This window comes from Anomaloglossus baeobatrachus, chromosome 8 (assembly GCF_048569485.1).
Source record: "Anomaloglossus baeobatrachus isolate aAnoBae1 chromosome 8, aAnoBae1.hap1, whole genome shotgun sequence".
Taxonomy (NCBI): domain Eukaryota; kingdom Metazoa; phylum Chordata; class Amphibia; order Anura; family Aromobatidae; genus Anomaloglossus; species Anomaloglossus baeobatrachus.
In genome coordinates, this window is record NC_134360.1 from 37,392,163 (window position 1) to 37,404,573 (window position 12,411).

The 12,411-nt window shown below is 46.0% G+C and overlaps 1 protein-coding gene and 1 long non-coding RNA gene across 4 annotated transcripts in view; one reads left to right on the forward strand and one right to left on the reverse strand.

Moving 5' to 3' along the window:
• The window catches only part of LAMB2 (laminin subunit beta 2), a 123,214-nt gene that overhangs the window by 100,300 nt on the left and 10,503 nt on the right, over positions 1-12,411 (forward strand). For all 3 annotated transcript variants that reach the window (XM_075321471.1, XM_075321472.1, XM_075321473.1), the window contains 6 exons: positions 253-625; positions 7,909-8,093; positions 8,279-8,523; positions 9,588-9,791; positions 10,815-10,959; positions 11,135-11,342. In XM_075321471.1, coding sequence (XP_075177586.1) covers positions 253-625; positions 7,909-8,093; positions 8,279-8,523; positions 9,588-9,791; positions 10,815-10,959; positions 11,135-11,342 — 1,360 coding nt within the window. The remainder of the gene's footprint in view (positions 1-252; positions 626-7,908; positions 8,094-8,278; positions 8,524-9,587; positions 9,792-10,814; positions 10,960-11,134; positions 11,343-12,411) is intronic.
• The window catches only part of LOC142249674 (uncharacterized), a 72,774-nt gene that overhangs the window by 41,755 nt on the left and 18,608 nt on the right, over positions 1-12,411 (reverse strand). The window lies entirely within an intron of this gene.

The following is a 12,411-nucleotide window of genomic DNA, read 5'->3' on the forward strand; positions in this document are numbered from 1 at the left end:
ATGGTCACTCTGGTTTTGGGAGGCTTGGGGTGGAGACCCCCCCCTTATCTAACATTGTAGCATTGAAGGGGATATTTAGGGTTGGAAAAGTATGACTGACAAACAGCGCCACCACTGTCCCCAGGTTGTATGTGGTACTGCAGCTCAACCTCAGTGAACCAGTGTTGGTGCTGTTCCAGGATGATGGCAGCCATGTTTTTCCATACCCTTTAAATACTATGTTCACCATGTCACTTTCTATAAATTTGGCAGCTTGCGATTGTGACCGTCGAGGAATTCAGTCACCGCAATGTAACCGCGCCACCGGCCATTGCAGCTGTCGCCAGGGCGTATCGGGTGTGCGCTGTGACCAGTGCGCCCGTGGGTTTTCCGGACACTTCCCCGACTGCCAGCCATGTCACGAGTGCTTCGGCGACTGGGACCGAATTGTCCAGGACTTGGCGACCCAAAGCCGAGATTTGGTACGTCGGGCTAAGGACATCCACCTGACGGGAGTCGCCGGGACCTACAAGAAGAACTTTAAGGAGATTGAAGAGAAACTCTCCAGGGCGCGAAAAATCGTACATGCTCGCAACGCCACTGTGGAGTCGGTGACCAGACTGATGAAGATTATGGACGATTTACGGTCAGTGAAATGCAATACAACTCAGAAAATCGCTTTATCCTTCTAGGCCGCACTAATATGGCCCATGTTGCTAATAGCAACCAATCAGAAAGCAGCTTTCATTTCTTAAACTGCTGTGGCAAAATGAAAGCTGTGCTGTCATTGGTTGCTATGGACAGCACAAAACATTGAAGTAACGGTGATGATAAATTTGCCTCAAAAATGTCCCAAAAGATACCACAACTCAAAACAGTTTTTATTGCTCATAACAACTAATCACAAAGGAGCTTTCATTTTACTACACCTGTTTAACCCCTTCCCTTCTGTGTTATATGGCAGTCAATACAATTTTGGCCCCCACTGCCTTCTTCCCCACAGCAGGTAAACAATAGGTTGCCATGACTACCACGGGCCTACTGAAGCCTCCTGTGGCCACCATCTTAGGCATCATAGGATATCAGAAATTTTCCCTATAGAAAACAATACTGATATTTTGCAGGATACAGAACAAAGAATGGCAGATTCAAGTCCAATAGGGGGACTGAAATAACGAAAGAAAAAAAAATCATAAAATAATGTTTAAAAAAAAACAAAAATTCACTTTTTGAATAAAATAAAAAAAGATTAAATTATCTGGCAAAAATAAAGGAATATAAAAAAATAAAAGAAAGAAATATAGTTAATATTATCAAGTCCCTAAAAGTCTGATCTATCAACATATGAAATTATTTAACACTTGTCTTAATCGGCGAAAGATAATCTAAAAATTGAATTATCCTTTTTTTTTCCATTGCACTTCCCCGAAAAAAAAGTATTAATAAGCGATCAAAACATTGTAGGTCCAAACGACTCCATTGATGGAAAAATAAAAAAAATTACAGATATCGGAAAATGGTGACAAATCAATTATTATTTTTATTTAACAAAGTTTTTTTTGTTTTTCTTTTAACCACTAATTATATATATATTGCGAAAAACAATAAAGGGAACATTAAAATACCATTTTGTTGTTTAAGTGTTCCCTTTATTTTTTAGAGCAGTGTGTGTATATATGTATAAAAAACTACCTTCTCACCCGGTGTGGGTGGTTATTTGTCGTTCCTCATTCTCGGGTCCTCTACCAGAGGCCTGGGAGTTTGAGGGTTCTGCGCAGGATCTTAGTTGTTCCCAGCACTGCACTTTTCTGGACAGAGAGCTCAGATGTTGCTCCTGGAATCTGTTGCAGCCATTTTTCCAACTTAGGGGTCACTGCTCCAAGTGCTCCTATCACCACTGGAATCACTGTTACCTTCACCTTCCACATCTTCTCCAGTTGTTCTTTAAGGCCCTGGTATTTCTCCAGCTTCTCATATTCCTTCTTTCTGATGTTACTGGCATTAGGCACTGCCACATCTATTATCATTGCTGTCTTCTGATCCTTGTCTACTATCACGATATCTGGTTGGTTAGCTACCACTTGCTTATCCGTCTGGATCTTGAAGTCCCACAGGATTTTAGCCCTTTCATTCTCCACCACTTTTTCTGGGGTCCCCACCTGGACGTAGGGGGACTTAGCCCATACACTGTACAGATATTCCTGTATACAATTCCCGCTACTTGGTTGTGGCGTTCGGTGTACGCTGTTCCTGTTTGTATTTTGCATCCCTCCACTATATGTTGGATTGTTTCCGTGGTTTCTTTACATAGTCTACACCTTGGGTCTTGTCTTGTGTGGTAGATCCCTGCTTCTATGGATCTGGTACTTCGCGCCTGCTCTTGTGCTGCTATGATTAGTGCCTCTGTGCTGTCCTGGAGTCCAGCTTTCTCCAGCCATTGGTAGGATTTCTTCATGTCAGCCACCTCCATTATCTGTCTATGGTACATTCCATGCAGCGGCTTGTCTTGCCATGGCACTTCATGTTCTTGTTCTTCCTTCTCGGACTGTTGTTGCTGTCTTAAGCTCTCCTTCAGCATTTCATCTTTTGGTGCCATTTTTCTGATGTATTCCTGGATACTTCTTGTTTCATCCATGATGGTGGCTTGGACACCTATCAAGCCTCGACCACCCTCCTTTCTGTTGGTATACAATCTTTGGGTGTTTGACTTGGGGTGGAGACCACCATGCATTATGAGGAGCTTCCGGGTCTTCACAGCTGCAGCTTCCATTTCTTCTTTTGGCCAGCACACTATGCCAGCAGGGTATCTGATAACTGGCAGAGCGTATGTATTGATGGCGCGGATCTTATTCTTCCTATTGAGCTGGCTCTTTAGGACCTGTCTTACCCTTTGATGATATTTGGATGTTGCCGCTTTCCTTGCCTCCTCATCATGGTTACCGTATCCCTGTGGGATGTCAAGGTACTTGTAGCAGGTTTGTACATCTGCTATGTGCCCTGCCTGTAGTTCTACTCCATCAGTCTTTACTACCTTGCCTCTCTTTATGACCAGCCGGCCACACTTCTCCAGTCCGAAGGACATCCCAATGTCTTCACTGTATATCCTGGCCAGGTGGATCAATGAACTGATGTCTCGTTCATTTTTCGCATACAGCTTGATGTCATCCATGTAGAGTAGGTGGCTGATGATGCTTCCACTCTTGAACTTGTATCCATAGCCAGACTCTGTTATTATCTGACTGAGGGGATTTCTGCATAGGTATATATATATATATATATATATATATATATATATATATATATATATATACACACACACACACACACACGTGCGCTTTAATATTGCTGTAATCATACTAACCATGTTGTGTGCCCATTTATATTATATTACAAACAAATAATAAAAAAAAAAACACATGGCAGAACTGCCATGTTGTTAGGTTGTGTGCCCACGTTGGGTTTTTCTCATGCGGCTTTTTCGTGCAGATTTTAATCAATACCGCAAGGAAAATTGCATCTCTGCATACTCTATGAGAATCCTGAAGTGCTGTGCCCACGTTGCAGATCTTAGTGCAAGGAAACGTTTCTGCGTTTTCTTTTCGAAACATATTTCCTGTCTCAATGCATAAAAAAACGCATAAAAAATGAGCAAAAAAAGTGTGTTTGTGCCGCCGTGTTTTTCCTACCAAGAAATGCAGTCTTATGTTCAGAAAAAGTTTTTCCGTTCCCCACGTTTTTCAGTTCACTGTATGTATGATCAAAAGAACAAAGTCGTTCAAACTGTAACTCATCCTGCATAAAAAAAAAAATGGACATAAAAATAAAAAAGTATACCACCTGGATAGGGGAGGGGAGAAAAATAGTGCCAAAAACTGCGTGATTGGGAAAGGGTAAAGAAGAAAACCCCTAAAAACATTATTTTTATATATATATGTATGTGTATATATGTATATATATATATATATATATATATATATGTATATATATATATGTGTGTATATATATATATATACATATATATATTGTATATATATATATATATATATATATATATATACAAAAAAAAATATATATATATAGTATATAAGTATATATACAGTATATACACAGTATATATAATAACAATAATATTTATTCATGTGTATAGCGCTATTAAGTCCACAGCAACTTACATACATTGGCAACACTATATCTATATATATAAATGCCTTATTCTGTCTCTCTGTCTGTCTTGCTCCAAAATTCTGTCGTTACTGTGACAAGCGTCTCATTGGCCGCTCGCCTCGGCTCCGCCCCCCCCCCCACGGATTGGCCGCTCGCCCAGGCTCCGCCCCCCACATGGATTGGCCTCTCGCCCCAGCCCCCTGCACGCATTGGCAACTCGGCCACGCCCCGGCCTCCTCACGCATTGCACGCTCGCTGTGGCCCCGCCCCCCGCACACATTCCCTGAACCGACACGGAGCCCCGACTCCCAGGTGAGTGCTGTAGCCCCGGGAGCCCACACCAGCGTACGCCATCAACCCAGCCGACACATACCCTCGCATTGCTGGGGTTGCCGGCGTACGCTGGTGTGGGCTCCCGTGCGTGCGGGGTACGCTGGTAACCATGGTACACATCGGGTAATATTGTGTAGCATGGTTACCAGCGTATGCCGGCTCCCTGCCCATTCAGATCGTTGGTCTCCCGCTGTCACACGCTGATGCGTGCTGCACAGCAGGAGACCAACAAGTGACCCAGCACTGTCTCTTTGAATACTTACCTGATGCGTACCATGCTTACTAGCATACCCCGACTCCCGGCACACGTACGCTGATAACAATGATACACATCGGGTAACTATGGAAACCGCTTTGCATAGTTGCCCCCTCGGCCACGACCCCCGCTCGGCCACGCCCCCGATCGGCCTCTGCCCCGCTTGGCCACGCCCCCACACTCTGCCCCCCTTGGCCACGCCCCCACACTCTGCCCCTCGGCCACGCCCCCCACACTCTGCCCCCCCGGGCCACGCCCCTCACACTCTGCCCCTTGGCCCCGCCCCCACACTTGCCCCCGCCCCCTTGGCCACGCCTCCCCGCTCGGCCACGTCTGCCCCGCTCGGCCACGCCCCCCACACACATTGGGCACCTATACACCTCCCCCCAGGACTACTCCTCCTATTATACTCCCCTTCCCCAGGACTACTTCTCCTATTATCCTCCTCTCTCCCCAAGGACTACTCCTCCTATTATACTCCTCACCTCCAGGACTACTTCTCCTATTATCCTCCTTTCACTTCAGGACTACTCCTCCTATTATACTCCTCTCCCTCAGGACTACTCCTCCTATTATACTCCTCTCCCCCCAGGACTACTCCTCCTATTATCCTCCTCTCCCCCCAGGACTACTCCTCCTATTATACTCCTCACCTCCAGGACTACTTCTCCTATTATCCTCCTTTCACTCCAGGACTACTCCTCCTATAATACTCCTCTCCCCCCAGGACTCCTCCTCTTATTATCCTCCTCTCCCTCCAGGACTACTTCTCCTATTATCCTCCTCTCCCCCCAGGACTACTCCTCCTATTATCCTCCTCTCCCCCCAGGACTACTTCTCCTATTATCCTCCTCTCCCCCCAGGACTACTTCTCCTATTATCCTCCTCTCCCCCCAGGACTACTCCTCCTATTATCCTCCTCTCCCCCCAGGACTACTCCTCCTATTATCCTGCTCTCCCCCCAGGAATACTCCTCCTATTAGACTCCTCACCCCCAGGACTACTCCTCCTATTATCCTCCTCTCCCCCCAGGACTACTTCTCCTATTAGACTCCTCACCCCCAGGACTACTCCTCCTATTATCCTGCTCTCCCCCCAGGACTACTCCTCCTATTATACTCCTCTCCCCCCCAGGACTACTCCTCCTATTATACTCCTCTCCCCCCAGGACTACTCCTCCTATTATTCTTCTCCCTCCCCCCAGGACTACTACTCCTATTATCCTCCTCTCCCCCAGGACTATTCCTCCTATTATCCTCCTCTCCCCCCAGGACTATTCCTCCTATTATCCTCCTCTCCCCCCAGGACTCCTCCTCCTATTATACTCCTCTCCCCCAGGACTACTCCTCCTATTATACTCCTCTCCCCCAGGACTACTCCTCCTATTATACGCCTCACCTCCAGGACTACTCCTCCTATTATACTCCTCTCCCCCAGGACTACTCCTCCTATTATACTCCTCTCCCCCAGGACTACTCCTCCTATTATACTCCTCTCCCCCAGGACTACTCCTCCTATTATACTCCTCTCCCCCCAGGACTACTTCTCCTATTATTCTTCTCCCCCCCCCAGGACTACTCCTCCTATTAGACTCCTCACCCCCAGGACTACTACTCCTATTATCCTCCTCTCCCCCCAGGAATACTCCTCCTATTAGACTCCTCTCCCCCCAGGACTACTCCTCCTATTAGACTCCTCACCCCCAGGACTACTCCTCCTATTATCCTGCTCTCCCCCCAGGACTACTCCTCCTATTAGACTCCTCACCCCCAGGACTACTCCTCCTATTATCCTCCTCTCCCCCCAGGACTACTCCTCCTATTATACTCCTCACCTCCAGGACTCCTCCTCCTATTATACTCCTCTCCCCCAGGACTACTCCTCCTATTATCCTCCTCTCCCCCCAGGACTACTCCTCCTATTATACTCCTCACCTCCAGGACTCCTCCTCCTATTATACTCCTCTCCCCCCAGGACTACTACTCCTATTATCCTCCTCACCTCTAGGACTACTCCTCCTATTATACTCCTCTCCCCCCAGGACTACTCCTCCTATTATACTCCTCTCCCCCAGGACTACTCCTCCTATTATACTCCTCTCCCCCCAGGACTACTCCTCCTATTATACTCCTCTCCCCCCAGGACTACTCCTCCTATTATACTCCTCTCCCCCAGGACTACTCCTCCTATTATACTCCTCTCCCCCAGGACTACTCCTCCTATTATACTCCTCTCCCCCAGGACTACTCCTCCTATTATCCTCCTCTCCCCCAGGACTACTCCTCCTATTATACTCCTCTCCCCCAGGACTACTCCTCCTATTATACTCCTCTCCCCCAGGACTACTCCTCCTATTATACTCCTCTCCCCCCAGGACTACTCCTCCTATTATACTCCTCACCTCCAGGACTACTCCTCCTATTATACTCCTCTCCCCCCAGGACTACTCCTCCTATTATACTCCTCTCCCCCCAGGACTACTCCTCCTATTATACTCCTCTCCCCCAGGACTACTCCTCCTATTATACTCTTCTCCCCCCAGGACTACTCCTCCTATTATCCTCCTCTCCTTCCAGGATTACTCCCCCTATTATACGCCTCTCCCCCCAGGACTACTCCCCCTATTATACTCCTCACCTCCAGGACTACTCCTCCTATTATACTCCTCACCTCCAGGACTACTTCTCCTATTATCCTCTTTTCCACCCAGGACTATTCCTACTATTATACTCCTCTCCCTCCAGGACTATTCCTCCAACACACACACACACACACACACTGCACAAAACATACGTCCCCCCAAAACACACACACACCCACACAAACCGTGCAACACATACAGCACCACACACACACACAATGCTGCAGACACACAGCGCTCCACAAACAACACAACACACACAACGCAACACACAGCACCACACACACACAACGCTGCAGACACACAGCGCTCTACAAACAATGCAACACACAAACACCGCTCTCACCCCCCGCCACACCCAGACAACACCCAGAACATGTACAGCGCCCTACACAAATACTTGGCAACTACAGACAACAACATCTATATATATATAACAAAAATCATACAGTAACTACACAATAAATTCTAGAATACCCGATGCGTTAGAATCGAGCCACCTTCTAGTATATATATATTAATCTTTTCCATTTAGGAATAAAATTAATGAATCAACCGAGACCCTGACCCAATTAGAGGGTGAGCTGACCAGTATACAGGACGAAAACTTTGATGCCAACCATGACCTGGCCGAGCTGGAAAGGGATGTTCGTAGCCTGAATGCGACGGCCAAGGAGAGGGCTCATCAGCTGGACGTCCTGAAGAACTCCAACTTTTTAGGTATGTGAATATCGATATGCCATATATGAGGGAGCCCCTGTATGGCTTATGGGCCTGGTTACGTTTATCCTTTTGTGTTCCATTCTTGTATTTTTCCATATTTCAACACTTCAATCTAAAACCGCACACAGGGGGGAAGGGGCGAGACGGCAGCTAAAATGAGAAAATATCCTATTTTAATCCAGGAGCGTATGACAGTATCCACCAGTCCTACGCGCAGTCCAGAGGGGCCGAGCAGCTCGTCAACGCCTCTGTGATGGGCGTCTCCAGCCCCGTCAGCGACTCCGCCAAAACCAGGGTCAAAACGGAGCAGCTCATCGCTAACAAACGAGATGACTTCAACCGGAAGAACGCGGCCAACCGGCGGGCGCTAAATGATCTGAAGGCCAAAACGGACACCACGTTAGACCTGAAGAGCATCAACGAGAAGGTACCACACAGACATATGAGGGGATATGGAGGTGATAGGGGTCCTAAATCAGTTTCATACAATATAGACATATGAGAGGATATGGAGGTCATAAGGGTCCTAAATCAATTGTATACAATATAGACAAATGAGAGGATATGGAGGTCATAAGGGTCCTAAATCAGTTTCATACAATATAGACATATGGGGGGATATGGATGTCATAGGGGTCCTAAATCTGTTTCATACAATATAGACATGTGGGGGGATATGGATGTCATAGGGGTCCTAAATCAATTGTATACAATATAGACATATGGGGGGATATGGAGGTCATAGGGGTCCTAAATTAATTGTATACAATATAGACATATGGGGGGATATGGAGGTAATAGGGGTCCTAAATCAGTTTCATACAATATAGCCATATGGGGGGATATGGAGGTCATAAGGGTCCTAAATCAGTTTCATACAATATAGACATATGGGGGGATATGGAGGTCATAAGGGTCCTAAATCAGTTTCATACAATATAGACATGTGGGGGTATATGGATGTCATAGGGGTCCTAAATCAGTTTCATACAATATAGACATATGGAGGGATATGGATGTCATAGGGGTCCTAAATCAGTTTCATACAATATAGACATATGGGGGGATATGGATGTCATAGGGGTCCTAAATCAGTTTCATACAATATAGACATATGGAGGGATATGGAGGTAATAGAGGTCCTAAATCAGTTTCATACAATATAGACATATGGGGGGATATGGAGGTGATATGGGTCCTAAATCAGTTTCATATAATATAGACATATGGGGGGATATGGAGGTCATAGGGGTCCTAAATCAGTTTCATACAATATAGACATATGGGGGGATATGGAGGTGATAGGGGTCCTAAATCAGTTTCATAATATATAGACATATGGGGGGATATGGAGGTAATAGAGGTCCTAAATCAGTTTCTTCCCTTTTAGCCAGAAAGCGAGCTGCTGTAAATATCTATTTTCTCAGAAACTAAATGAAATAGAAGGAAGGGTCTAAAGGGGCAATCATTATAAATGTGTCCATTTTACAGGTTTGTGGGGCCCCTGGAGATGTCCCCTGCGCAGAGAGCCCTTGTGGGGGCGCCGGCTGCCGGGATGATGAAGGTAACCGGCACTGTGGCGGCCTGAGCTGTAATGGCGCAGTGGCAACTGCTGATAATGCGCTGGACCGGGCCAAGCATGCCGAGGAGGAGCTGCAGAAGGCGCTGAGAGAGGTGGACGTCCTTTTCCGGAAGGTATAAACCCGCCATTACTAAATATCACATTCTACTTGGGTTTAATAGTTCAATATGGATGCCCACGAGATTTCTCACCGATCATGCCCGCTACTCTTAAAGGGAAATACACATGTTTTTACAAAATGTTGGAAACACGTAAATACAATAGATCAGTAACATAATTGGGCAGTAGCCATAGAAATCTCAGTGATGATCCCTACAGAAGCCTGTTTAATAAGGATCAAGTCATGGCATTTGCAATAAATGATTTGGGTTGTATCATTATACTGTATATTGTAGCTGCCACGATTAAAGGGTATAAAGCACTGGGAATGTCTTAAAGGGAATCCATCACCCGGTCCCCCCCCCTCCTCTGAGAGCAGCATAATTTAGAGACAGAGACCCTGATTCCAGCGATGTGTCACTTACTGAGCTGTTGCTGTCATTTTGATGAAATCAATGTTTTCTCTACTGCAGATCTAGCAGTTATACAGAGCTCATGAATATGCTGGACTACCTGCAGCACACCAAGTAGTCCTGTAATGATAATCTACTGCTGATTAAACAGTGATTTTATCAAAACTACACTAAGCAGCCCAGTAAGTGACACATCACTGGAATCAGGGTCTCTGTCTCTACATTTTGCCGCTTTCAGATTAGGTGGCAGAAACCTGGTGACAGATTCCCTATAAGTATTGAATTGTGTATTCACTCCGTATTGAGAATGGGATTAGTTACACCCAGTTATTTTATTTATACATTTCCATAAGGAGTAACAGAGGAACATCACAATGCAGAGTTATAAGAAACAATGATTTAGCATTAAAATACAAGTATTAACTAAAAAAAAAAATTGGATCTTGACTCATATCCATTCGGTGGGGAGACCCCAACCAATCTGTGAAGGGAAGGGGCAGACGGGCTCAGTAGGATCGTGTCAGATAGCAACTCGGCTCCGCTCCCCAGCTCCTATTTATAGCAATCAAACGTTTTTTTTAAAAGTGTCATTCATTTTTATTATTTTCTCTATTCCTGATGCAGGTGGCGGAGGCCAAGGTAAACGCAGACAGAGCGAAACAGAGGGCGCAGGCGACGCTGGATCGAGCCAGCGAGACAAAGGGAAGGGTAGAGCAATCCAATAAAGAACTGCAGCAGCTCATCCAGCAGATCAAAGACTTCCTGAACCGTAAGAGACACATGCCCTTATAAAAAAAGCCCATTTTTGAATAAAAGTCATTTAGGGAAACCATCAGCATGTCTCCTTGCTGATGGTTTCCTTCTAAATTTTGATAAAATATATACAATTTTTCTCTTATGGTGTCATCATGTTCACCTCGGACATTGATTACTGCCATATTCAGAGGAGGGAGCAGACCCAGACAGCATAGAGATGGTGGCGAGTCGCGTCCTGGACCTTTCCATTCCTGCAACTCCGCAACAGATCCAACGCCTCGCGGAGGAAATCAAAGACAGAGTGAGCGCCCTTTCCAACGTAGACGCCATTCTGGACCACACGGCGGCCGACGTCCGCAGAGCCGAGCAGCTGCTGAATGAGGCCAAGAAAGCAAAGTACGCTACATGTTTACTGGTTGATTTTTTTTTGGGGGGTGGGAACAGCATAGAAGAACAAATTGCTATATATCACTCAGGAAGAAGGGAGAAAACGGGGACGTCTACGAAGCCTGGGTAACTGACAGGGACCTAATTTGGGTCCATGCTTCCATCATAGCGTTTACCTGCAGCTGCCACTAGAGGGAGCTCACTGAGAACAGTTCCTGTGTAGCTCCACATCCATTTAGCTCCCCCTGGTGGCGGTTGTTGTGAATTTTTAAAGGGGTTGTCCAATGTTTTAAAAAGTTATAAAAAGGGGCCAGTATGTGATGAGCAGATTCATATACAGTGTTTCCCCGAAAATAAGACCTAGCAGGAGTTTTCAGGGATGCTTAAATATAAGACATCCCCTGAAAATAAGACCTAGCCGCAGCCAATAATGAAGTGTCCGTGCAGCGGTAAAAAAGTTAAAGACACTGCAGGACACTTCATTATACACAGCGGAGACCCCCTAAAGAAAGAAGAAAGAAGAGAGAAGACCCCCGATCATACTCACCAGACGCCGAAGCAGGTGAGCACATCAAGGTCCTGTGGCAGAACATACTCATCAGATCACACACACACACCAGATCACACACACACACACACCAGATCACACATACACACCAGATCACACACACACACACACACACACACACACACACATCAGATCACATACACACATGCACACACACACATCAGATCACACACACAGACACACACACACATCAGATCACACACACACACACACATCAGATCACACACACACATCAGGTCACATACACACACACACATCAGATCACACACACATCAGATCACACAATCACACACACATCAGATCACACACACACACACACACCAGATCACACACACACACACACCAGATCACACACATCAGATCACACACACACATCAGATCACACACACACACACACACACACACACACACACACATCAGATCACACACACACATCAGATCACATACACACACACACACACACACATCAGATCACATACACATATCAGATCACATACACACACACACACA